This window comes from Myxocyprinus asiaticus, chromosome 2 (assembly GCF_019703515.2).
Source record: "Myxocyprinus asiaticus isolate MX2 ecotype Aquarium Trade chromosome 2, UBuf_Myxa_2, whole genome shotgun sequence".
NCBI lineage: Eukaryota > Metazoa > Chordata > Actinopteri > Cypriniformes > Catostomidae > Myxocyprinus > Myxocyprinus asiaticus.
Genome location: NC_059345.1, coordinates 40,188,894 through 40,215,704, shown reverse-complemented (window position 1 = coordinate 40,215,704; position 26,811 = coordinate 40,188,894). Strand labels below are relative to the sequence as shown.

Here is a 26,811-nt window from a genome sequence, read left to right as displayed (position 1 = left end):
GCGCGCTCTCTCTTGCCTCTTTGGAAAAAAACCTTAAAGTGCTCAATAATGCAAATATTATGCTCAAAGAAAAGTGTAATGCAGCCACTCCGTGTCCATTCGTGAGGCTGCGTGTGCTGTTTAGTGGCAAGTCTGCGAGCAAACCTTTTCAATGATGAACTTTAGTAAAATCCCAATAAATCTTCACATCATTGGCATGGAGGGGACACGCGAGCAAAACCAAGTGAGAGAGGAATATATTTATTCTTTGTGTTATTTGTAAAATATCCCTCACACCTGTATGTCAATGTTACTCTGGCAGTGATCATTTATCAGTGTCATGCAGCCTGTTTTATTCAGTTGTGTACTGAATGGGATGCCAAATAAACCATTGAGGAAACCCACATCATGACCCATGAGCGTGTAAACAGGTTGATAATGTTTTCAGAATAAAACAACTTTAACCACTTTACGGCAAACATTAAAATAAGCTTTTAAAATCTATAGTTTCAGAATATTTTATTTTTACTATTAAACCAGACTCCTGATTTAGAGTGTTAAATTGAATACTAAATTACCATTGCATTGAAGTATGGTAAAATAAACAATTAATAATTTTATTCAGCCTTTATTCAGTTTTACTAACACGTGATAGAAAAGTAGCAGCAAAACTTCAAGCAATCACAGAATGATCCCATCAGTCAGAATACACTTCAGAAAATTGTGCATCATTCATTGAGCGCATGAGTGCACTACTTCTGGGCTTAAAAGATACAACTATGCAGAACTTTTTATCTTTTCTCTTCCATGTTCTACTTCACGGCTGATGTGGACCCTGTACCAAATAATCGCACACCCCTGCTCAGTTGAATATGTACGACTAATACCGTAAACTGGCAAGCAGATTTCCTTGAATCCCAGCAAACGCACAAAAATCCCTGCATTTTGTGAACACACAAAATGCTGCATCAATGTATGTCCTAATCTGCAGATGCAGCATTTTGCTGTCATTTTCAGTGACAGATCATGTGAAAAAAATAAATAAATAAAAAATAAAAATGAAGCAATAAATGTTTTGTACATAAAAATAAAATAAAAATAATAATAAAAAAACCTTTCTTTACGTTGTTTTAGTAGCCAGTATTTAAACATGATTTAATCTATAATTATTATTATTATTATTATTATTATTTTTTACGATACATCTCCACTTTATACAGAGCACCCTCACTATTTTCAGAAGCACCCTCAGTATTTTGATCTGGACACACTCGTGTACAAACAGGAGCTATATTCCATAATGAGGGCTGACTGACTATCTGAACGTCTACGCTGTTATATATTTGCCTCGAATGCTTTTAAATACTCTCAGAATAGACAGTGCTGAGCTCTGAACTCTGACAGCAGCAGCTCACCGGACGGGACTAAGGGTGAGTCAATCGGATCTGCGGACTGTCAGGTGATTGGCTGAAGGTGGATGACATCATCGAGAGTCCGCTGCCTCTGCCGCGCGCTAAACTCCTGGAAAGAGATCAGAGCCTCTCGCGCAGATGAGAGCCACATCTGGCGGATTGTAAATAGGCTCGGTCGAGAGAAAGACACTGGCACTTCCGTTTGAGGTGTGTTTAGGTGAGATACCAATCGCGATGGCAGAGTCTGAATGAGCTTCTCAGCACTCGCGAGAGCCGCGCGGCAAAAGCCCATGATGTGAAAAAAACTACGTGGTCTCGCGTAACAAGAGGACAGACCTTCTAATGTTTTAAAGAAAAAACATGAAGGAGTGATAGAGGAAGGGTGGATTCTTTGTATTTTTCCTTCTAGCTGGCTGAGCATTTTTAAAATCATGCAACATGAATGTAACTAACAGCACTGGAGCAGAGGGACTCGCGCCCTGGAACTTTAACGGTAAGTTAAAGCCGTGACTCTCCAAGTACATTCATCTGTACCTAAATGACACAGAAGAGTTTTATTCGAAATCACATCAAATAAATGCAAAGCAATGACTGTTTCTGCTCAGTGCACATACCGAGACCACGTCTTTTAAAATTCACCTTTCAAAAAAATAAAAAATAAAATAAATAAATAAATAATAATAATAATCTGTTATGTTTTCCCCACAATAAATATGTTAAGTTTTACGGTTAAGTTTATTTGTGGATACATTTCCACCTTCTAACTAAAGGTCAGAATGAGCAACGAAAGCAGTGGAGAAACGCATCAATGTTACTTTAAAACACCAGCAAAAATAGCTAAATTTAGGCTAAACACCAGTATATCTATTCAAAACATTCAGTAAACAATGAGAACGTCTCTGAATGCTCATTTCGTGTGTTTAATATAAACCATATTCATATTTACATTTGAAATGTATTTAGGAATATAAAAAGTATATTAACCAGAAGACAGCTTTGGTTTTAACTTGCTCTGAAACCAAAAATGTGTGATAACATTTTGTGTTGTTTTGTGTGTCTGTTTTGTGTATGTTTCATTTGTGTGTTTATGTAGGTAGCCTAATGCTTTTGCAAAATAATGAATGAAAACATCAAACAACTATGGAGAATTCTTAACATTTAAAAATGACATAAGAGACAAAGTATAGAATAAATCTGAAATCAGTTTTTGTGAGTGTGCAGTGCATATACATGCATATCTGATTGGTTTAATTTGATTCGGTGGTGTTTTCTTGCTTAAATGTCCTGAGGCATTTGCTGTGGGTGGATCTTAAGAATGGCATGTTGACGTTGAGTTAGATGAGATTAGTGTTGAGGTTTACGTATTAATGTTATGGTTTTGGGCAGAGATTGGATTCATGTTAAGATGTTTGGGTGTTTTTGGATAATTTACCAATAGTTTCTTTTCACTGTGTCTTTGGCACTCTGCTTACTGATCTGTCATCATCTGATTTTCAAGTCCCTGTGGGCTCTATCTGTAGCTTACAGATCTGTTGTGATTAATATGGAGTAGCAACACAGCCCAATGTGAAGCCCCCTCTGGACCACCTCCTGTGAAATCTCCACTTCATATATTTTGGATTTCTGGTGTGAAGTTTGATGCACAATGACAACCTGTGCTGTGATGAGGGTTTTTAAATAGGCTGAGAGATAGACAGACCCTTCATTCATTGACATGCGCAAGTGTTAAGCATTTCTCTCCTCAGATGAACAATCAAAGTAACCCATGCAGACACAGAATGCACATGAAAATGTAATCTAAATACTCTGTGCACTGGATCCAATTCTTTCTCTTCCCTCAAATGATGTCTTTCAAGCAGAGTACAGATCATACATTCCCCTCAAAGTTATGTAGAGCAGGCCCAGCTCAAGCTCTAAGATCTAAGGTGGGCCATAGGTCTGTGAGTGTGGGTGAGTTGGCACTAACACAAATAACTATGGTATTAGTCAGTTATAGTCAGGTATGGTACTGTGGTAGTAGCATTGTATTCTTTAAAACAACCTGTCTTGGTATGGCTTGAGGTATTCACTTTCTTGTTGTAAATTTCCAAGTTGGCAGCAATAGTTATTTGTAAAAGGAAGAAATACTAAATAGTCAAAATAGTCTCTCCTTAGAACTGCTGCTTTGTCCAGTATTTACACTAGGGCCTAATAATGGCCCAGAGGCACAAAGCAGTGGGGTCTGAGAGATATTTTACAGAAAGTATAAAAGACTTTTGAGTTCATCAATAAAATGCACTTTGATGTGAATATGAAACAAAGATCAACTGTTAGTTTTGAAGCTGAAAGAGCAGTTTAGTATGTATATCACGTTTTTACATTAAGATAATGAATGGGACATACAGGAGGACTTATGGCTGAGGAAAGATATGGGGCATCTTCGAGAGAAAAAATGACAAAATGACAATTTACACGACAGCAGTGCAGCATACTTCTTCCTATAGTTAAAGCGTGCTATGTAACATCATTTGGTTAAAAATGAACAAATTGCCATTATTGATTGAGTACATAAACAATCAGTGTTCAAAACAATGTCCTTACCTTACCCCGATTCACTACGGTAAATATATAAAAATGATTTGTATTTTGAGCTGTCGGGTTCGATTTGGTGCAAAATCGCTGGCTTATGATGTACATCCTTGCATCATTACATAATGTCCTTAAACACAATAAAGAAGTTACAGCTGTCATGTGTTCCGGCTGGAGAAACTATGTTCAGTAGTCACAGTTCAGGACAGCATCGCTACCAATCTGGATAGATGTTAATCTGCTATCCTTTTGGCGACCTGCTGTAATGCTTGGATATGTTTTCTGGTAGGGTTGTTGAAGCTAATATTGCTTGTATGAATCGAACATTATTCATGTGTTAACTGATCGTGATGTTTCTGTGTTGTCAGGGCAAGTTACTGTGACATTTTTACTAATATTTATGACTTCTGAAATTGACTTCTTGTAATTGTTATATTGCATATTAGCATATTATTCTCATATTTAATAAAGTATATTTTATTCCCATCATTACTGAATCCTCATTTTATGTTTTTAGTTTATGTTGTTATTGTGTGTATTGCATAGACATAATATTGTAGTATTACGGCTCACTTGCATTATCAACTGAGGCTGTACAATATAATAAAAAAATAATAAAGTCTTCCGTTGAACTCGTTTCAGCCATATCAAGAGTATCACCTCTTAAATTGACGTGTAGTACAATACAAATATAATAGAAGATAAAACACTTGAATAATCACATTAAAATATACTGGTAATACTGGTATGCCATGTTCTTTATGTAAAACTACTAGAGGAAATACTTTATAGCATAATAACAGGAGCACCACTCACTTACACAGCTCTTCGTCGGCATGTCTCTTGGCACAGGCTGGATGAAACCTATTTGGGGTCCGGTTCACGACGGTGGGCCGGACTCGTGATTTGGTGGGCCCAACCCTGGCCCTCAATCGGGCCTGTTGCACAGAATTTTCTCTCCCATCTTGACAAATTAACATGGGAGAGAGAAACTAAGAAGTGGCTGAGCGTCAGTCACAGTTCACTCTGAGAGTATGTCTTTCCCACACAGTTTTAAAAGAGAACAAATCTCTTAGTTCCGTATCTCTGCCCGACTCAGTCACATCTCTTTGATTCTCTGAACATGATTTCTGACTGTGTGAACTGGTAAAGCACTAGAAGAAACCTCCAGAGTGAAAGTGTGAACTCTCTCTCCTTCTGTTTGTTTTTCTCTTCCACTCCATCAATCTCGCTCTCTTTGTCTCTAGCTCGGTGTTAACCCAGTTTCACAGAGGAAAGTGTGTCGCCATGCTGCTGTTTCACCCTGTTACACATGCTCACACACAAACAGAACAGAATGAAATGCCTGGAGACACAACCAGTTCTTAGTGGATTCTTAAGCTGTGAGTGAGAACAGCTGTAACAGCAGGAATGGCTTTCAGCTCTACACGAAACCCAGAGCATTCTGCCATTGGTCATCTACAGTTGCATCATCTATGACACCTATGGGCTAAATATTTCATCAGACCAACATGTAGCACATTTTGGTTGCATAAAATTACAGTGAGGACAGAATGCAGTCTGGGGCATTATAGCATGATATACAGACTCTCATGGGACATTAAAGCAGATACTGACCCCAGGACAGCACCCTCTGCTGTAAGCATGCAACTAATTGTTTTGAAGAAATCATCCAAAAAAAGGCTCAGATGATCAAAATTGGCACATCAGGATTGTGTTTAATAGGAGCAGGGGAACGAAAGGCACTATATAAATTACTATATAAATTATTGAAAGGCAGTTATACGATTTTAAGTAGTCATCATTTTTAATGGTAGATCATTATAGCAAGGAATGCATTGTTATTGATGCTGCCTGTGATTTTTATTAGTCTCCAGAGCTTTGCACTCGTCCGCATTAATTTCTCATGGGAGCTGACACACAAAATGCTTTATCAATAGGGTTAAGTGTGTCTTGTAGCACCTTGGGAGAAAAGCTAAACTATTGTATGTGCTTGTCAATAATGAATACCACATAATGGCACTGTACTAAAGCAGGCTTGCATATACTGCACATTGTCACAAACACTCATAAAAATACATTTGATTTCACCTCCTGGAGACAATAATAGTGATAACAGTGTGTGTCATGAGCTCATGTGTGTAAATAATTTCAAATGTTCTTTTCATGCCGCTCACGACAACACAGTTACCAGGAAACCTTCACTCCCTGCCAATCTGTTGACCAGTTAAGATAAGCTCAGTCGACAGCATTTGTGGCATAATGTTGATTACCACACAAAACAAAAAAATTATTTAGACTTGTCCCTCCTTTTCTTAAAAAAAAAAAAAAAGCATAAATCTGGGAATTTCACCAAACACTCTAACATATTTGGGTCTTTAGAGACCCGACATGTATATCTATCACAAATGGATCTACAAAATACCCAAATATTTTAAAATCAATTAGAAAATAGAATATTTGATATATTTTGATATTTTACTTTTCATACATCAAAGAGATAATGCAACAAATCAGGACAGCTCTAGAACTGGATTCATTATATTCACACTGAAATTTCATGAGACGCAACTGGCTGTTGCGTCGTGTCTCTGTTTTGCAGGCAGCGGATCAGGAGCGACAGGTAGAGGGGGAAAGGGGTCCTGAGTGGGTCCAGTGCTTGACACTTGAGCTGGCCCAAATGCGTAAACACATATTGAGCTATACATAACACATGATAAGTAACACATAAGTACTTTCTCAGGCACTTATTGAGTCTAAATAGATGCACAACTTACATTATTTCAGTAGTACGCCCAAATGACAGCAGTCATATCATACTGTTCATATGTTGCACTTGCTATAAGTCTACTTCCATGTTGTTTCTTCATCAAATAGCATGTCAAATGTAAATGAAGTCAATCACTGAAACAACAGCGCCACCTTGAGTAAGAAATAATGTATAATTTGTATGTGTACATGCATATGTAAGACTGATAAATCACAGTTGTTGTTAATTAATTGTTTCACAGAAAATCTATGTGATATAGTATTTATTTGTATGAATATAGTACTCATTCATTTTGTAGTAAACAAAGAAATAGATATCCTGTTATAAAGAAAAGAAATAATCATAAAAATAGAATTTATGGAAGTGAAAAAACCCCGGCTCTATTACATACTCTAATGACCCTATACATTTTTGGTACTTTGGCACATTATAAAAATATATTTTGTTTTGTTTTGTCATACTAGAGAGTTGTGGGCCCACCTCCAAAAAATGAATGAGGTACAGGGGGTGGAATGAGGTTCCAGGTCACTAAAGACCCAAGGAATGCGTTTAAGGGTTAACATGATTTCAGTGTGATCATTTTGCTTATATCTTTATAAAGTTATATCCAAATTGACAACTTTATTGCCATGACAACAAAACATCTTGGTTACTGATGTAACCTCTGTTCCCTGATGGAGGGAATGAGATGTTGTGTCGATGTAGTGACACTAGGGGTTCGATCTTGAGAGTCCCAATCACCTTTGCTTAAAATAGAAAAGGCCAATGAGAGTTAGCGAGTGGAATTTGCATGCCACTCTCTGCCCCCGGACATACGGGTATAAAAGGAGCTGGCGTGCACCACTCATTCAGATTTATGCTGAGGAGCCGATAGAGAGTCCCGGCCATGTCAGCGGCCGGTTCAGCACCGTGGCAGGAGGGACACAACATCTCGTTCCCTCCATCAGGGAACAGAGGTTACATCAGTAACCAAGACGTTCCCTGTCTGTCACTAACTCGACGTTGTGTCGATGTAGTGACACTAGGGGTTCCTATAGGAAACGCCGCAGGCGCTAAACCGTCACAAGGTACGGAAGAGTGGACACGGGCAAGCTGCTGCGTGCCTCGCAGCGAGCGCTCAACCACGTCGTGACCTTCCAGCGAGTTAGGTAAGGCGTCTCCCTAGTCCCGTTAAGGGGGGGAGGAGGCAATTACCCAAGTAGGCCACCGGCGGTGCCTTTCCTGATTTGCTGTTAAGCAATTTCCCACCGAGCACTTTCTAGAATAGTGCTGGGAAGTGCTCTTCCCTCTCCAGGAAGGAGAGCACTACGGAGACCACATCCTACTGGAGGGAGGTTAACATGTGGAGAATACCTCACATGGATTAACCAACGGGGAAGTTCACATATGGAATGATACCACCGGAGGACCCTATCTACAGAGAGGGTATGCAGCCACAGTGGCCGAGGCAGAGAAAGCTCTGGCGAGAGGAAACACAGGGTTCACCTAAAGGGAAACCGAACAGTGGAAACTCATCATACGGGATTACCAAGGGGGAATCACCACGCATGGAGCACTAAGCCCAAGCACACGGGCTCACCTGAAAAGGGGCATACAACGAGTACTGGGCCTGGTGTCTTTACTGCTCCACCAAGTTTGTCACCGAACAGTGCTTAAGAATTAAAGAGGTGTCCGGGGTTCACCAGATACGGGGAACTGTTGTGGACAAAAAGGTGCACATTATCACCTTTGAAAAAAGGGGAAAGGCGCAATGCAAGTGGTACACCCAACTGGCAGCCCGGTCTACATGCTGTTACCGCGTAACAGTCGGGTCAAAACCGGGTATATGCATAGGTTATAAAACCTTGCAAAGGTATTGGGTGTAGCCCGACCCACAGCTCTGCATATGTCTGCTAGAGTGGTCCCCTTGCCAGTGCCCAGGAGGACGCAACACCTCTAGTGGAGTGCGCCCGGACTCCCAAGAGGCACGGCAAGTCCTGAGATTGGTATGCAAGAGAAATGGCATCCACAATCCAATGGGCTAGCCTCTGCTTGGGGACAGCTTTCCCCTTCTGCTGTCCTCCAAAATAGACAAAGAGCTGCTCTGAGCATCTTTGGCTCTGCGTGTGGTCCAGATAGATTCACAGGGCATGAACTGGACACAGCAACGACAAGGCCGTGTCTTCCTCCTCTGAAGGGAGCACTTGCAGGTTCACCACCTGGTCCCAAAAAGGAGTGGTGGGACCTTTGGGCACGTAACCGGGCCGGGGTCTCAAGATCACATGAGAATGTGCAGGCCCGAACTCCAGGCATTCGCTGGTAACAGAGAGCGCCTGCAGGTCCCCCACCCTCTTGAGGGCCGTCTTTAGAGACAAAGTGCTGAGCTCGGCCTACTCCAGGGGGTCAAAGGGGGCTCTCTGTAGGGCAGGTAGGACCACAGAGAGATCCCAAGAGGGAATAAGGTGCGGTCTAGGAGAATTCAACCTCCTTGCACCCTTGAGGAACCTGTTGATCAGGTCGCGCTGTCATGAGGGCCTCCCGTCCAGTGTGTCATGGTAAGCTGCTATGGCAGCCATGCACACTTTCAGGGTAGAGGGAGACAGCCGTCTCTCCAGCCCTTCCTGAAGGAAAGACAGCACAGACCCGACGGCGCATCTCTGTGGGTCTTCCCCATGGGAAGAACACCAGTTTGCGAAGGGATGCCACTTCAAGGCCCACAGCTGCCTCGTAGAGGGGGCTCTGGCCTGAGTGATTGTGCTTACCACCGCTGGCAGAAGTCCCACTAGGTCTTCCGCGTCCCATCCAGGAGACAGTCGTGGAGATTCCAGAGGTCCGGCCGTGGGTGCTGGTGCGTGCCCTTCCCCTGAGTGAGAAGGTCCTGCCTCAGGGGAATGTGCCAGGGAGGTGCTACTACCAGGAGCATCAGATCCGAGAACCAAGACCGGTTGGGCCAGTACGGCGCAATGAACAGGATTTGCTGCTCGTCCTCCCTGACTTTGCACAGAGTCTGTGCAATGAGGCTCACTTGAGGAGACGTATACTTGCGTGGCCCCTGAGGCCAGCTGTGCGCCAAGGGGTAGCCTCGGACAGGGAGTACCAAAGGGGGCAGTGAGAGAACTTTTGGGAGGCGAACAGGTCTACCTGCGCTTGCTCTTCTCCCAGGTGACCTGAAGCCCGAGTCGTTCGAGGTGCTGAAGCACAAGGTCCCTGTGCGCGCACAATAGATCTCACGAGTGAGCTAGGATTAGCCAGTCGTCGAGATACTTGAGAATGCATATGCCCTTATCCCTCAGCGGGGCCAGGGCAGCCTCTACGACCTTGGTAAAGACGCGAAGAGACAGGGACAGACCGAAGGGGAGGACCTTGTACTGGTATGCTCATCCCTCGAAGGCAAACCGAAGAAAGGCTCTGTGTCGAGGAAGGATCGATACGTGAAAGTACGTGTCCTTCAGGTCAATAGCCACGAACCAATCCTGATGTCGTAATGATGCCAGGATGCGCTTCCGTTCAAGATGTTAACGCAGAAGTCTGTGTAAGGCTTTGTTCAAAGCACGCAGATCCAAGATTGGGCGCGACCCTCCCCCTCTCTTGGGCACGATAAAATAAGGGCTGTAAAAGCCCTTGTGCAACTCGACTACGGGCTCTATTGCTCCCTTCGCCAGAAGGGTGGCAACCTCTGCCCAGAGGACGGTGACACCCTCACCCCGCACCATAGTGGAGAGGATGCCACTGAACCTGGGCAGGCGTCTGGCGAACTGGATCGCGTATCCGAGGCAAATCGTCCTGATGAGCCACAGCGAGGGGCTGGAGAGCACTAACCAGGCCTCCAGACTCTACGCCAGTGGCACCTAGGGGATGACTGGACTTACCGTGCTCAGGCAGGGTGGTTCGTGGCAAGGCAGATCAGGCGCCCCACCTGGGGTGGGTGAGCGACCCCAGAGACCAGCACACTTACCTGTTCGCCGGCTGTCTCTCGACGGAGAAAGAGGGAATGGGAGGTACTTGCATTCACCTGATTGACCGGAAAGACTTCCAGCGCCCGGCCATCGTGAGTGCGCTGACCCAGGGAATGAGGAAACTGCTGTTTTACCGACCATGTGGGCTCCGATGCCCAGAGGGCACCCGGCGATATTACCATGCGCTGGTCCAGGGGCAATGGTGGGGCTGGAGAGTTCACCCGGGCCAGAGCGGTCGGAGTCAGTTGCCTCATCCCTGGGTTGCCCATGCCAGGGTCACCTCAAAGCCCATCCGGGGATCTTGGGAGCCAGCTGACAGGCAGGTGGAGCCAACTTCCCATGGGAGGATCTTCTTCTCTGAGGCCGGCATATGGGCTCCAATGGTACGGGAGCCGGGCCGGCACCGCAGGGGAACAGCTCTGGCAAGAAGCAGATGGGGCGCGGGACTTCGGAGGCCTGAAGGTGGCCGAGTCGCGCCGTGGCAAGATGTGCTTAATCGCCTCGGTCTGCTTCCTCACTGTCGAGAACTGATGGGCGAAATCCTCGGTGTCACCAAAAAGGCCCCTTGGGAGATGGTCAGCATCACGCATCTCTGCAAGGTTGAGCCATAGGTGCTGCTCTTGGACCACAAGAGTGGACATCGTCCGGCCCAGGACACGCGCCGTGACTTTCGTCGCCCGTAAGGCGAGGTCAGTCACAGTACACAGTTCCTGCATCAGCCCTAGGTCGGTTCTTCCCTCGAGTAGATCTTTCAGCACCTTGGCCTGGTGGACCTGCAGGAAGACCATGGTATGCAGGGTGGAAGCGGCTTTACCCGCGGCCTTGTAAGCCTTTGTCATTAATAAGGAAGAGAACTTACAGGCCTTGGAAGGGAGCCTTGGTCGGTCGCGCCAGGTGGCTGCACCCTGAGGGCATAAATGCACCACTACGGCGCGCTCCATTTGGGGGAGCTCGACATATCCCTTAGCTGCTCCGCCATCAAGGGTAGTTAGGATGGACGAGCCCACGAAGCGTACGGGCAGCTTTTTTTTTTTTTTTTTTTTTTTTTTAAAGGTGCCTTCCATGACTTTGTTAGCTCCTCGTGCACTTCCAGGAAGAAAGGCGGTCGTGAGTCACGCTCCAAGCCCAGAAACCAATCATCCAGCCATGAACGCTCAGGGCAGGGTGGAGGGTTCCACTTCAGCCTGATATTCGCAGCCGCCCGGGCAAGTACAGCTGCCATCTCAGCGTCCGCCTCTTCCTGTGCTCTACCGTGGGCGGGAGCTCAGAAGATTTGTCCGCTTCCAATAGCAGAAGCCCACCTTCTGATGCTGCGACTGAAAGCTCATCCTCGCCGCGAGCCGTGAACGACACATTAAACCCGCCCTGAGGCAGACCACCTGCATCGCTCGACAGCTCTTCCAGATAGAACGAGAGTGCTGGGGGATGGGAGGTCTGTGGGAGTTGAGCCGGTGAAAACGCTCCCATATCCACATCCAGATCGCCCGCGGTGCTTGCCGACCCGGCCGGCTGAGCATCAGCCCAGGATGGAGCGGGTTGGGGAGCAGCCGCGGTGGCTCCTTGCTTCATGAAGAAGGAAGTGAGCCGTGACCGCAACGTTCTGATGGGCATGTTCTCGCAATGAGAACATAACCCTTCCACGAAAGCTGCCTCGGCGTGCTGGCACCCCAAGCACTCGAGACAGATTCATGGCTATCCAGAGGGGAGAGATAACGGTCACATCCAGTAGCGCAAACGCAGAAGGACATCTTTAAAAACACGCCAAGCGTTTGTGCGAGCTCTTTTAGAAGGAAATATACTCTTTTGAATATACTCTTTTAGCACCCGCGGACTCAGCCGCCGAAGCACCCAGAGGAAGCACAACACTCAACCGTGCAAGGGTGACCGCTGATATACGCCGTAAAATCCAGCAGCATAAACAAAAGTTGAGAGGACGAACACAATACATGCATTTGGCTCCGAAGAAAAAATCTGAATGAGTGGTGCACGCCAGCTCCTTTATACCCGTATGTCCGGGGGCGGAGAGTGGCATGCAAATTCCACTCGCCAACTCTCATTGTCCTTTTCTATTTTAAGCAAAGGTGATTGGGGCTCTCAAGATCGAACCCCTAGTGTCACTACATCGACACAAGGTCGAGTGAGTGACAGACAGGGAACACAGTAAACCCTGCAATCATGATAATTTAGTAGTCAATCAATCAAAATTTACATTTTAAACAACTTTACAGCTCAAATAATAAACCAGTTTATTATTTGAGAGAAATATTAATGTAAGTGATTTTATTAAATTGTAAGCCTCATATTTCTGTCTTTAACCCTCCTTTTTTACTTCCATTGTAAGTGCCTCACTGTAACCTTGATTTTTGCTTTTTTTAAAGAAAAGGAAAAAACAAGTCGAAATAATTTTTTGTGTTAATCAGCATTATGCCAAAAATGCTGTCGATTAAGCTTAGCTTGTATTGAACCCGGAATATTCCTTAAAATTCCCATTAAAATGTGTGCTCAAGCCTAAAACTTATTTAAACAGATTTAATTATATCATCACTTATTCTCAATGTACGACATACTGTGACATTGGTCAGATTCTTGATGTTTTACTTGCATGTGTGCAGATCTGACAGATTATTTGTGCTGATCAGCTTAATCAGTGCTGCTAAATCAGTGATATTTTGTTTAATTTTTGTTTTGTCAATGCTGCTAAAATGTGATAAAACGAGGAGTTGTGACAGATTTTGACTCAACAAAGTAAAAAATATTACATACAGTGTCATCATTACTGTCTGATGTACAGTATACATGTAGCGTGTGTGTGTGTGTGTGTGTGTGTGAGGGAGAGAGAGTCATTAGTTTGCCAGTGGCCAGTATGGTGGATCTTATAATGAGCAGAAAGCAAAATCAAAGGAGGAGTGTGATGAACAGAGTACAAAAGCAGCCCACACACACACTCCCACTGTTATGTCTGTTCAGCTCTGCAGAGGCCTGTGTGACGTCTGTGTATCTGTGTGTCCTGATTGGCTTGTTAACAAACTCTAACTTTTGTTTGTCAAAGAAGTTTTCTGCTGCTGTCCCCAATAGAAATTAGAAGAAGAGAAAAACAGCATTTTGGATAGTTTGAGATTTAAAAACTTTTCTTGGTAATTATATAAAACCTATTATCTCGTCATACTTGCGTTGACATGCAGTAATGTTGTTGTAGGTGTACAGATAGTATTTACATATGTTTATGTTAATTAACAGATATTCATTTGTGATTCAGTTGTACTGGTGGGGGGAAGTAAATTGGGAAGCAGATGGCTTTATGTTTCGAGTTTCCAGCTGGTAACTGGAGGGTTTCTGGTTTTAGTCTCAATAGACTCACTAAATGAGCAGTTTCCATGTGTGTGGGTGTCTGTGTGCATTTGTTTGTGCAGACAAGCGTGTGTGACTGGATCCATAGTTAATTCCTCTGCACTTGAGTTGACTGCTTTTCAGTTTTTTTGTCATTAAATTAAATGTTGGGCTATATAAATGTTTAGCCTTTATGAATATGTGACAGTTTATGTGTTCAAGGTTTTGTGTGTGTGTGTGTGTGTGTGATGCAGAGAAATGTTCGAGCAACAGCTGCTGTTTTCTGCTTCCCAGTGCTTAGCGCAGGAGACGCACAGCGGCAAGATTGACAGCTTATATAGAAGTCACTGAAAATTATTTGTGATTCACTAAAGAGACTCTGAAAAGTTCTTTCACTCTATTTTTGACTACGTCACCACCTCACTGACAAATAGCCAAAATTCACTATTATCATTGCAGACAGGAAGTAGAAGTCTCCAATAAGCAATGTCAAGCTTTTTTAAAGGTACTGACAAATAGATCACAATGCAACAAAATGTCCAGTATGAAAATGTAATTCGCAAAAATCTTGACATCTGCACTCCTTGGCAAGTTCATGAGAGAAGCTCATTCACACACTTCCATGCTCTCGAACCATGCACAGAGCACCATACATAAATCAGCCACAATGTTGCCAGGTTTGCGGTCTCACACACAATTTCATGGCTATTTTGAATGGCAAGTAACACTTTAGAATATTGTTTTAAAACTTAATAGTTAACTATGCAGGAACTAATGCAGAACAAATGAGTAGTACAACATTAATAATTTAGTTACTACTATTAGGCTTACTAATATGGAAACACTATTACTTTTCAGTAAGTAATATCAAACTGATGACTGTGGTTGTTCACTGTTATCTAATCAATAATTACTGAATTTTCTTTCCCTCACTGAGAACTATTGGCTTACTATGGCTAATTTAAAAAAACCACTTACTAATTACTCATCGCAACATTAACTCCTTAAAATTCAGTGTCTAAATTGTGAACGATTAACTTTTTATTGTCAACATGAAAATGCATCTTCAGAGAAGCATTTACGGCATGTATTCCTTAACCAGGAATGCCCTGATATACTTTCGGAGAAGTTCTTCTTCGTTCTTCGCTTAGGGGTAAAAAGAAGTTCTAAAGAGCTGAGCAACGGTATACTGTATGCAAACATTCAGACACCCGCCTCACCACTGTGGGAGGCATTTAGAGGATAATTAAAATTTGAGGACGCATACGTGTGTGGATCGCGGAGAGTAGCGTGAGCCTCCACATGCAGAATCTCCGCGGAGTCATGCACGACGAGCCACATGATAAGATGCGCAGATTGACGGTCTCAGAAGCGGAGGCAACTGAGACTTGTCCTCCGCCACCCGGATTGAGGTGAGTAACCACGCCACCACGAGGACAGTTGGGTGGGAATTGGGCATTCCAAATTGGGAGAAAAAGGGGATAAAAATTTTTTTTAAAAATGTGTTACCAATTACTTTTTGCCACATTTTTTGAGTAGAATTCACATGTTGTCAGTAAATGATGCTGTTTTAACCACTCGATGATGATTTAAAGTAACATATATGCAGTAGAAAATGTTTAATTTGTCTTGTTTACATTCTGAATTCATGACGCTAATGCGCTAACACGTGGCCATAATGTGCGCCGATTACACTCTGTTATTGTAATTTATGATGACACTGATACTACTGCAAAGGTGGGTGTATAAAAGAGTGTTAATATTCAGAAAAAAGACAAAAGAGTGGTGATAGAGGCATATCTTACTTTGGTCAGATGTGTGAATGGCTTTCAGCTGCAGATGGCACATGAGTGAATGGGCACTTGACAGTATATGAGTAGATTTGATTTCTTCGTAGACTAATTAAATAAAAAAATCACATGACATATTCTTGGAAAATGTTTCTATGCGAACGATCGTACTGATGTAGGTAAATGTGCACCAGCTCGCTAATAACTCTGCAAGCCAGTGTGTTCATGTTGAATACTGACTGAACAACGTAAACAAAGTAGTAGGTGGAGCATCAGGTCACACCTACTGAAGACGTGGACCAATGGCAGTAAGAAGGTGTTTAGCAGCCAGTGAGCTGTTACGAACCACCGAAATGAAGCAAAAAAAATAAAATATTTTTGGCCAGATTTAGTTTTAAATGACGTCATACTCATTCGTTCTTCGATTTCGTATGAAGTACATTGAGGCCTTAAATCAATGGGCTACAGTGCCTGGTAAAGTATCACGACTTACCTTAAATAAAGGGATGTTGTACTGTATGTGTATTATTTGGGGTATCGTTTCTAATCATTACAAATGAATAGCTTGTGCATGTTGGTGGATCCCAATGCTGATGGTGTGAGCTATCAGCACTCTTGGAACATCACTCATCCAATCAGATTCAAGGACCGGAACTAACTGTTGTATAATTAGGGGCCAAGCACCGAAGGTGCGTAGACCCCTATTGTTTCTGTTAGTGTTCTCTTTATTATTATTCTGTATATGTTTCCTATGGCAGCCCATAGAAACATTCACGGGAAAGTTATGACATTTTGCACATAGGAAGAGGACAGTCTGAAGTGATACCATAGCAAATTTGGAGACTTTATCTCAAACACTCTAGCGCCACCAACAGTTCAAAATTTCACTCACGTTTATGCAAATAACTTTTGAACCGTAAGCCCTAGAGACAAAATTTTTCCCCTTGATTCCTGAGATCATGCCGAATCATACCATGGTTTCAATTTCCGGCTGACTAGATTTTCCACCATTTTAAATTTTCAGAAAAAAACTACTTTTTCGAACTCGTCCTAGGCCGTACGTCCAATTTGCACGACAATTGGGGTGCGTCATCTGGAGACACTCAGAACAAAAAGTTATTCAAATAATTTTGATAGACCAAATAGTTTTTGAATGACACTTCATCAAATTCAGTGAAGAATGCGCCAAATTGAATTTGAGGTTGTATCTCCAGAATGCTTTGTCAGATTGTGACGAAACTTGGTATGTGTCATAGCCATCATGCCCTGAGGTGACATGCAGCATTTCGGTGCAGTGCCTCCTATGAGTCAGGAGATATAAAAATTGCTATTTTTGCTTATAACTTCTGAACGGTTTGTCCTAAAATCATGAAACTGGACTCTTTAGATTCTGTTGTGGCATACCGTGTTGAATGATACGAGATTTGGTCATTGGCCATTTTGAATTTTGTTGTAAAATGCTGTATTTTACAAATGCATTGGCGTATCATTACGAAACTCGGTGTGTGTCATCGGCACGATGCCTTGAAGGTGCTCAACAAGTTTCACGACAGATAACTTTTGATAATTTTAGCCTATTATTATGACACTGGTCTCGATGGATTCCTTGGGTCAAGCCGAGTTCAACGATACCACATTTGTCATTGTCGGCCAAACTTCCTGTTGGCCATTATTAATTTAATTGAAAACCTACTTTTTCGAATCGTCCTAGACAGTTGGTCCAATTTTCACCAAATTTGGCTCAGATCATCTTTAGACCATGTCAACAAAAAGTTGTTCAAAGACCAAATCGTCCTCGAATAGCTTGTGAAGTAATTTGATGACGAGCTCTCCAAATCAATTGTTAGCCTATATCTCTGCAATGTTTTAGCATTTCCAGACCAAAGTTGGTGTGTCTAAACTGAATGTAACAACACCTAAAAACATGTACCACCAAATAATACCAAAAACACTTCTTTATTGTTGTAGTTTTCACTCATTCCACTAAATGTACTCAAATTCAAAAAATTACTCTATAGCATCGCCTCTTAATAATTCACTCTTACTCAAAAACTTGCATGTTGATTCAGTCTGATAAAACATTCAGCTTAATGAATGGAATTACTCAGGGCTGTGTTAACCAAAAGCATTGTTACCCAAGTTGCCCACAAACGACTTATACTAATGATGCTTTTGGGAAACACAGCCAGAACAGTTAATAAATGAACATCTGACTCACTGCACTGCATTTCTTTACTCTCAGTCATCTCTGAATTCAAAATAACAAATGTTCGGTATACTATCCCCTTAACTGGCACTCCCCTTTTTTAACGTTTACCTGAAAATTTTATTTTCAACTTACTGAAAACTTAGGACTAGAGACCTAATTTTGGTCTCTTTTTAAAGAAGACACTTGGGAGATTATTGCAAGTGAAATCAGTTAAGTAATTTTTTTTTTTTTTTTTTTAAATTTTAGTTATAGGAGTTTACATTTATTGAAATGAAAATGAAATGCACTACAATTTTATTTCATTTATTTAAAAAAATATGTTAGAAAAATATATGTGGTGGCCAAAAAAAATATTAGAAAATTAAAGCCATACATCAAACCAAGTTGTTTCCCAAAGTTCAAGTAAATAAATTATAAAATACCATATTTATCAAACATTTACTAGGCGCAGTACCAAAAGTGGTCATAGGATGAAATAAGAACTCAACTGGTGCAAGAGTGAATAAAATAAATGTCAGAAATATTTTGAAAAACAAATTTCAGAAACACTACTCAAACCACATATGAGGACACCCTATTTTATTGCAAAACATTATATAAAATTAATTACAGATTATAATTATTATAATTACCTTTAAAATGCATGGTTACAGTGTAAGTATTGTTAGCAGTGGAAGCCAGTAAGTATTCACATTTCTAACAAACATATATTTTTCTGCCATAAAATATATAATAGTTTGTTTACACCACTAAATAAAATAATAAATGATCCAAAAAGCCCATTCATTCACACTGATCAGCACATGTGCATGTAGATTTAGCCCTATAGCTGCTATGAGTACAAACACAGAATTACTCTGACATAATTATTTGTCATTGACCCTTATATAGATACCAGACACTGAATAGTTCTAGTTCTGCCAGGCAGTAATTTAGAGGGGTGTTACATTAATTAGTATATCTGGTTATGTCTGGTTCATATGTCTGGTTAAAGAATGCAAAGGGCACAATGTTATGCTTCTCTGAAGAAGCATGTTCATGTTGACAATAAAAATATAATTGTTAACATTTTAGAATGTTGTGGAGTTAATGTTGCGATGAATAATTAATTAGTAGTTATATTAATTTACCCATAGTTATATAATAGTTCTCAATTAGACAAATAAAATTCAGTAATTATTGATTAGCTAGCAGTGAACTACCACAGTCATTAGTTCGATATTACTGAGTATTGCCTATTGACCTTTATATTATATTTTAAATACTTTATATTTATACTATAATATTACTTAAATATGATATGACATGGATATGTCAATGTAGAATATATTTATTTTAATTTTCTATATTTATTATGACATTATATTTAAACATAAATACTGTATGTTTGGTATGTGTTTAAGAATTTACATCACAATAAGTATGTATACTGGGTAATTGACCCTGGGGCTAAAGGAGTAATACAGAGAGAGTGTGCATGAAAGAGAGGGAGCTCGCAAGAGATTCGGGTCATAAATAAGGACCTAATGTGTTGAGCGTGTCCAGAGAGAGAGATGAGGAGAGGTGAGGGAGGGTAATAGTAGATTAATTATTATGATTATATAAGCGACAGAGCTCTCCTTCAGCTTAATGGTGTTCAGTCAGAAATGAACACTATTCATATTGTCCTAACACACCAATGACATATCAATGCTCCCACAAAGACCTTTCTTGGGTCAGAAGTCAAAACTGTAGACTGTTTAGACTGGTATTGTTTTCAAGGCTCTGTTGAGCAAGTCAGCATATCGATTAATTTAAAACATTGAGCTGAGGAGTACAGAGTGAGCCAGGGGAATACATCTGCACAGCTTTGGCAGTGGAGCTGTGATCAGGCACGGAGCTGTTGCGATGCCGGAAGCCAGCTGAGATCAGACCCCTCATATCTCACTGCTGCAGGCACAGCACTGATCACCCTCTCTGCGTCTATATGCTGCCAACTCAACAGACACAGCTGTGTGACAACTTCTGAATGAGATCAAATCACAGAAATAGATGCAGCTAACACTTACTTACTGTAGCAGCATGCATGATCTCAGAGCTCAAGCCCATTCTTGTGCTCGAGCTCCTCCGTTATCGACAGCACACCAAATCCGTTTATCTTAAAGGAATGTTCCACACCTTAAAGGAAAGGTCCACACTGTAACCTCAATATTTGCTCTTTTTTTTTTTTAAAGAAATGGAGGGATGAGTCGAAATGAATTTTTGTGGTAAGCAACGTTATTCCACAAATGCTGTCATTTGAGCTTAACTTGTATTGAACCTGGAACATTCCTTTAATGTGCTTCAGGACTATATGAACCAGTGAACTTGTGAATGGTAACAAATCGAACCTTATTGTAACGTAAAACCTAAGTGTTTCTCAATTTTGAGGCTGCTTTGTTTTGGTAAAATGGTAAAATATGAAGCTACAAAACAAAATTAGTAGGTTATATTAAACTTTGAAAGGTCAGTGTGGTATACATTTGTTTTTGACCCTTTATAGGCATTCATATAAACTCCAAATCCATTACCCAGCTTCTACAGATTTGTCTGGATGTTTTATTCTTGAGCTGCAAGTGAATATACATGTAGAGTGTCTGGTGTCAGTAGCATGTATGGGTATGTCAATGACAGATATCCATCATGTTGTGAGATACGAGAATCATCTGTTCATTTAAGATCTATTGTCTGTCTCTGTTACAGATATTCAGTTCAGCTCATCGGATGCAAGCAGTGAAAAATGTGCCAGATAAAATCAGTTACAGATTGGGGGAAGAGGGAGGATGGGGCGTCTCCTTGCCTTCAATTTCAGTGAAGCTGCAAAGTGCCGCTTTACTGCAACAACACAATCTGTTCAAAATCTGCTAGTAAAGATGAGAACCTAATCTTAGCATAAACTTTGCTGAGATGTTTTGTCAGCATATCTGAATTGTTCCAGATTGTTTTTTATTTTTTGACACGAGAGTCAGTGCAGGAATTGTGCTGGTTCAAAGCTCAGCCACCCCCACAGCACACAAATGTCACTCCATCCTCAAAGAGCTTTGAGTCTCTGAAAATTAATCTCCAATATGAGCAGGTTACTCAAACAACCACACAACAAAGGCTTTTTCAGGTGATCTTTCAGTGCACCAGTTGAACTATGAGTTGCTAATGTTTTTTTTTTAAAGGGTGTACACATGTAGAAAAAACCTAGAAAGAAACGAGAAGACGGTACCATGCTTATCATGGAGTGTAATGAACAGACCTTATTCAGAATAGGGCCATATTTTATTTTAGATGGGAATGAAAACTGGCTGTGAGGGATAGACTTAGGCAGGGCCATTTTTAGCTATAAGCGGTATAAGCATCCACTTAAGGCCCCCGAGCCACCAGGGGGTCCTGGAAAGTAAGGTCATTTTTTTATTTTCTAATTGTATTTTTTTTTTTTTTTTTTAATAAATACTAGAATGGTGTTTTTCCTCTACCGAATACTGGATTCTTGAAAACTCTCTCAATAACCTGTAAAGAGATGATGTTAGTACACTTAAAATGTAATTTTCAAACTTAAATGGATTAATGTGGACATGATTTTACAGTCTCTTCAGTGAGTTGTGAAAATTAGATGTGATCTATAGGAGCTTTATAGTACATGCCTTTGAAAAGACTGTAATCCTATCCCTCATTGCCTCATTTTCGTTCCCATCAGTAATTAAATATACGCCAGGAAAATGCAACCATTGGAGAGAGTGATTTGTCCTGACATTGAGTGACTCATTTCATTATACAGTACATTCACTGTTTCTCTTTTATGATGGTTGTCTTAGACTGCTTGTGTAAACAGCATAAATGAATTCTAGGCTCTATGTTGGCATTATTATGATGTTTGTGAATTCTGATTCCAACTGTGAGATTTTTAATGCCATAAAGCATGATGTGTCAGATCAGAAAAAGCTGCGCTGAATAGTCATGCTTCCAGCAGAATCAGGAGATGCTCTTGCATTGCTGTTGTTGAGCTTTTCAACTGGCAATACATGCAGGATTTATTTTGAATGCAAGTGATTCTCACACCCCACCATTGGTTATAAGATGCATGCATCTGATGTGTTACAGAGCATGTGTGCATGTATGCGTATGTGTTGTGTGATGGGTTTCTTATCGTTTATCTTGTCATATGTTGTCTTGCTTTTGTCTAAGAAACTGCTACGTTCTGCACACTTGCTGACAGCAGGGCAGATGAGGTGCTACTCTGTTGCCATGCATGTACACATTGCAGCCTGACTACACACACTGTTGCCCCACACTGAGGACAGTAAAAGCCAAAACATACTCAAGTACACAAACACAGATGCTTCAAGCTACACAAACTTGGTTTCATTCGTAGTTGCATTCCAAAATGTGTCAGACTGCAATTCATAACACAACGAAAGTCTGTGTTGCCGCAAGGGGTGCTATAGTGGACATTGGTGTAAACTGTCCACTTCTACAGTCAGTTTTCATGGCAGAGCAATATTGCTAAGCAAGTAAGGTAAAGTAAACTTATTTATAGCAACTTACCTGAATAATAACACATCCAGTTTAATGGCACAGACTTTTGAACATAGTTCTATTGCCCCCTTGAGTGCTGAGGATCGTTAATGTCATTGTTACTGCATGTTCAGTCAGACCGCATGTTGGTAATGTGTTGGCCAAGTGCTTGTATCTTCATACGTGTACTTGCGTAAAGTTTGTTCTAACAGCATGCCAATCATGGGCAAGCTTCACTGGAAGAGTTTAGGATGCCAATTGAAGTAAGGGTTAGGGTTCAATACAGAGTCAAATTGTATGAGAAAGCTAAAGAAAAACAAAAAACAGTGACTGGAGAGATTTCTCCTTTGGTGATATCAGATGAATATTGTTGATTCATATTTAACGAGGCTCGGCACTTATCTTTCCACTCTGTTCGAATCCACAGTTGAGTAATTGCTGATTCATATTTGATAAGGGGTAAAGTATCCTCTCCCCATATTGAATCACTTGCACCTAATGGGAAATTAGAGCAAGACTCTAACACAACCCAAAACTCAATTAACTCTTTAATCTCTAAAGTACTGCTAGGTAGCAATGGCCACACTTTTTAAAGAGTGTAATCTGTGTTTGGATGAGAGAGGATGAGAGGATAGAAGAGAATGTTTGTGTGTTTGTCAATAAGCTCTCAAAAGGAATAGGATATGCAGCATCTGGCCGTCTAGAGTGTGGCAGTGCTTTGATGCCTGCTGATGATCAGTCAGGTGGTTTTGAAAGAGAATAAAGATAAATAGAGGGGCTGGGTGGGGCGGTCCATCCTCTACAGAGAGACTGATTTCAGATCGAATAGTAATAAAGACAGATCAAGAGCAGTGGAAAAGAATCCAAGACCAGTTTCTTAGTGTCCACATGTGCTACATTCCGAATAATTCAGAAAGCTTGCAGCAAGTCTGTATCCCATGTGTATTTTACAATTATGGGCTGTGATTTGTCTGGTCATCCAGAAGATGGCAACTTTCAAAAGATATCAGATTTAAAAAAAAGAACATTTAAATAGACAATAATAAATAATGTGTCTTCAAAACTCTTAAAAGTATTTGCGTTGTAGGGATTCATTCTGATGTGCATTTTCTTTTTTTTTTTTAGCGTACAGGGCCTGATGGAGTCTCTTCAAACAGGTTTTTAATTGCCTATTGGATTAATACTTTATCAGTATGACAACAGCTTCTCAGAAATATACATGGAGGCTATGGAAAATTCATGACCCAAAATAGCTTCTCACATTTACGCTTTGAGAAGAATTTTTATGTAGATCAAAATTTTTTTTTTTCACTTTTTAAGATGGTTGAGCTGTGTGCACAGTGTGCGCTGTCTCTTGTAAGATTTAGCATGCAGTGTGCATAATGACGAAATCTCTAGAAATGCAGCCTACATTCAAAAATGACATGCCAAAACCTGTAACATTTCAAAGAAAAAGATCCAAAATTCTTGTATATCTATGACAAAGAAAGCAATTTATATATTAATTTAATGAAAATTGTACATAATTGGGTTTACACATATAAAGAGGTCTCATATCATAAGCTTGGGATGTTTATTTTTCCTCAGCACTAATTCATTTTTTCACAGTAAATCTCAGGGTCCTTAGGATCTCTGACTAATCCTTGTGTATTTAATTGTTGCAGAGTAGCTGAGAATATTAGGAGACCCAGGGGTTCAGTTGACTTTAATGGCAGGGCATCTTTGGCTTCTGTGATTGGATAATGTCTTTATGGAATCTAATCTGAATAAAACATGAGAATTGTATTAATTATGGGGATATAATTAATCTGCTCTTCACCTGAGACAACTCAAACCTGACGGCTGACACGCTTTCATACACTGATCTAAAAAGCAAAAGCATTGCTTTACAAGTCTTTATTAATAATTTATTGTGAATGAGGGAAAACATGGCTGTTTTTTTCCTTTGATAGTGAACAACTAATTTAGTTTTGTTTGTTAAACTATAAGCACCTTTAAATAAATGAAGCTGTTTCACAGCTGTAATAAGCCTAGCACATTGTCTTAAGATCTTAAAGAAATAGTTCACACAAAAATGATAATTCTCTCATTATTCACTCTCCCTCATGCTTTTTCAGACTCTTTCTTACTTTCTTTTGCAAAACACAAACAAATATATTTTGAAGAATATCTCGGCTGTTATTGTTCATACAATGTAAGTCAATGGGGTCTAAAACCTTCAAGCTCTGAAATGCACATAAAGGCCGCTTAATAGTAATCCAGTAGTAATCCAAGTGTTTTAATCCATGTCTTCTAAAGCACTACGATTGGATCGAAACAAAGCAAAATTCAATCCTCATGCTTGATGCATGCACGCTCACAATCAGAAGTTCTCAGGTGAAGGATGCGAGGACGAGTGAGCAAGATTCTCTCATGAACGTGCATAGGAGAGATAGGCAGAAGTGAAGCATTTTGGTGTGAACTTTAGCTTTGTTTAGCAATTGTATCGCTTCAGAAGACATGTATTAAAACAACTGAATCGTATGGATTACTGTTATGCTGCCTTTATGTTCTTTTTGGAGCTTGAATGTTTTGGATCCCACTGATGAGTAAATGATGAGAGAATTATCATTTTTGCATGAACTATTCCTTTAATTGTCATGCATTCATTGGTCAGATGCTAGTACCACTTGTCAGACAAACTATGGATTTTACACAATAATTTACAGTAATAAAACCATTCTGGTGTACTGTAGGTATAAGCCCAAGGTAATCACCTGAATTAAGCGAAACACCATTATACTGTGATAGGAAGAATGAACACGATGTTTTAAATTGTTACATGATTCCATGTTTTATAATATTGCAAAACAGCACCCCTCAAAAACAAAGCAAATACAGTAAATAAATACAAAATAATGTACCATTACAATTTTTGAATAATGTAAAATTACATGATGTTGTTGCCATTATGTTGTTCTAAACTAGTTATTTTTTTCTGTGTAAAAAAAAAAAAACCCGGAAAGAAATTGCCAAAAGATTTCTATGAAATGTTCATCCACAATGACAACATCTGTGAAGCTCCAAAAAGGACAAAAAAGCACCATAAATGTAGTGCATACATCTTATTCCAAGTATTCTAAAGCCATACCAGCTTTTATTGTGAGGAACAGACAGTTCATCTCGGTAATCCATTTAGAATTATCAAATTAAAAACTCAGTGAAGGGGAAGAATATCAGTGAGTAAAGACACATTTTGGTCTGTTTCTTACATAAACATTGTTTAGCTTCAGAAGACTTATAGAGCACACAAAATGTTTGAACTGTTTAAGGTGTTTTTCTCAAAACTGGAATGGAAAGGAGAAAAGAGTTTTTCAGAATTCTCCTTTTGTGTTACACAGAAGAAATATTTGTATTTTATTCATTTAAAAAATGGTAATACTTTACAATAAGGTTCCATTTGTTAACATTAGTTAATGCATTAGAAATAATGAACTGACAATGAACAATATATTTTTACAGCATTTATTAGTTCATAGTGCATTAACTAATGTTAACATATACAACTTTTGATTTTAAAAATGTATTACTATATGTTGAAATTAACATTAACCAAGATTAAGAAATGCTGTAAATGTATTGTTCATTGTTAGTGTATGTTAACTAATGTTGTTAACTTATGTTAACAAATGGAACCTTATTGTAAAGTGTTAAAAAATAAATAATAATAATCCTAAAGAAATTAATTGTAATTCTGAAACTTGAAGACTCTAGTCATATCAGTAACCTGATACAATGGCATCTATCCAGTGCTGGGGAGTAACGGAATACATGTAACGGGATTACGTATTTAAAATACAAAATATAAGTAACTGTATTCCACTACAGTTACAATTTAAATAATTGGTAATTAGAATACAGTTACATTCAATAAGTATTTTGATTACTGAAGAGATTACTTTGCATTTTATTGTCATTTGTTTCATTTAATATTTAGTCCTTTCAGATGGAAAACATTTATACATATAAATGATGCGATCCAAACTGCATTTGAACAGCAGTGAAACACTTTCTTATGATGTGTTACATTCATACGAGCAGACAGAGAAGTAAGTTTGGAGCAGAAGAAATAGAAATAAATCTTGTGTAAATTTGTCAGCTTTACACTAAGCTAAAATGCTATTTCTAGCTATTTTACATGCACATGTTACCAGGCATGATCATATTTTTTTTATCAAGAAAATTCACGTTGGATCATAATTTCTTTTTTTCTAGTAAGACCTTTGATATTAGGGCAAAAATCATATTCTTGATGATAATT

The 26,811-nt window shown here is 40.2% G+C and overlaps 1 protein-coding gene across 1 annotated transcript in view; it reads left to right on the top strand.

The window, feature by feature from the left end:
* The first annotated feature begins 1,520 nt into the window (after positions 1 to 1,520).
* The window catches only part of LOC127416738 (muscarinic acetylcholine receptor M4-like), a 31,203-nt gene continuing 5,912 nt past the window's right edge, over positions 1,521 to 26,811 (top strand). Inside the window, exon 1 of the mRNA XM_051656253.1 lies at positions 1,521 to 1,884. Coding sequence (XP_051512213.1) covers positions 1,830 to 1,884 — 55 coding nt within the window. The 5' untranslated portion in view covers positions 1,521 to 1,829. The remainder of the gene's footprint in view (positions 1,885 to 26,811) is intronic.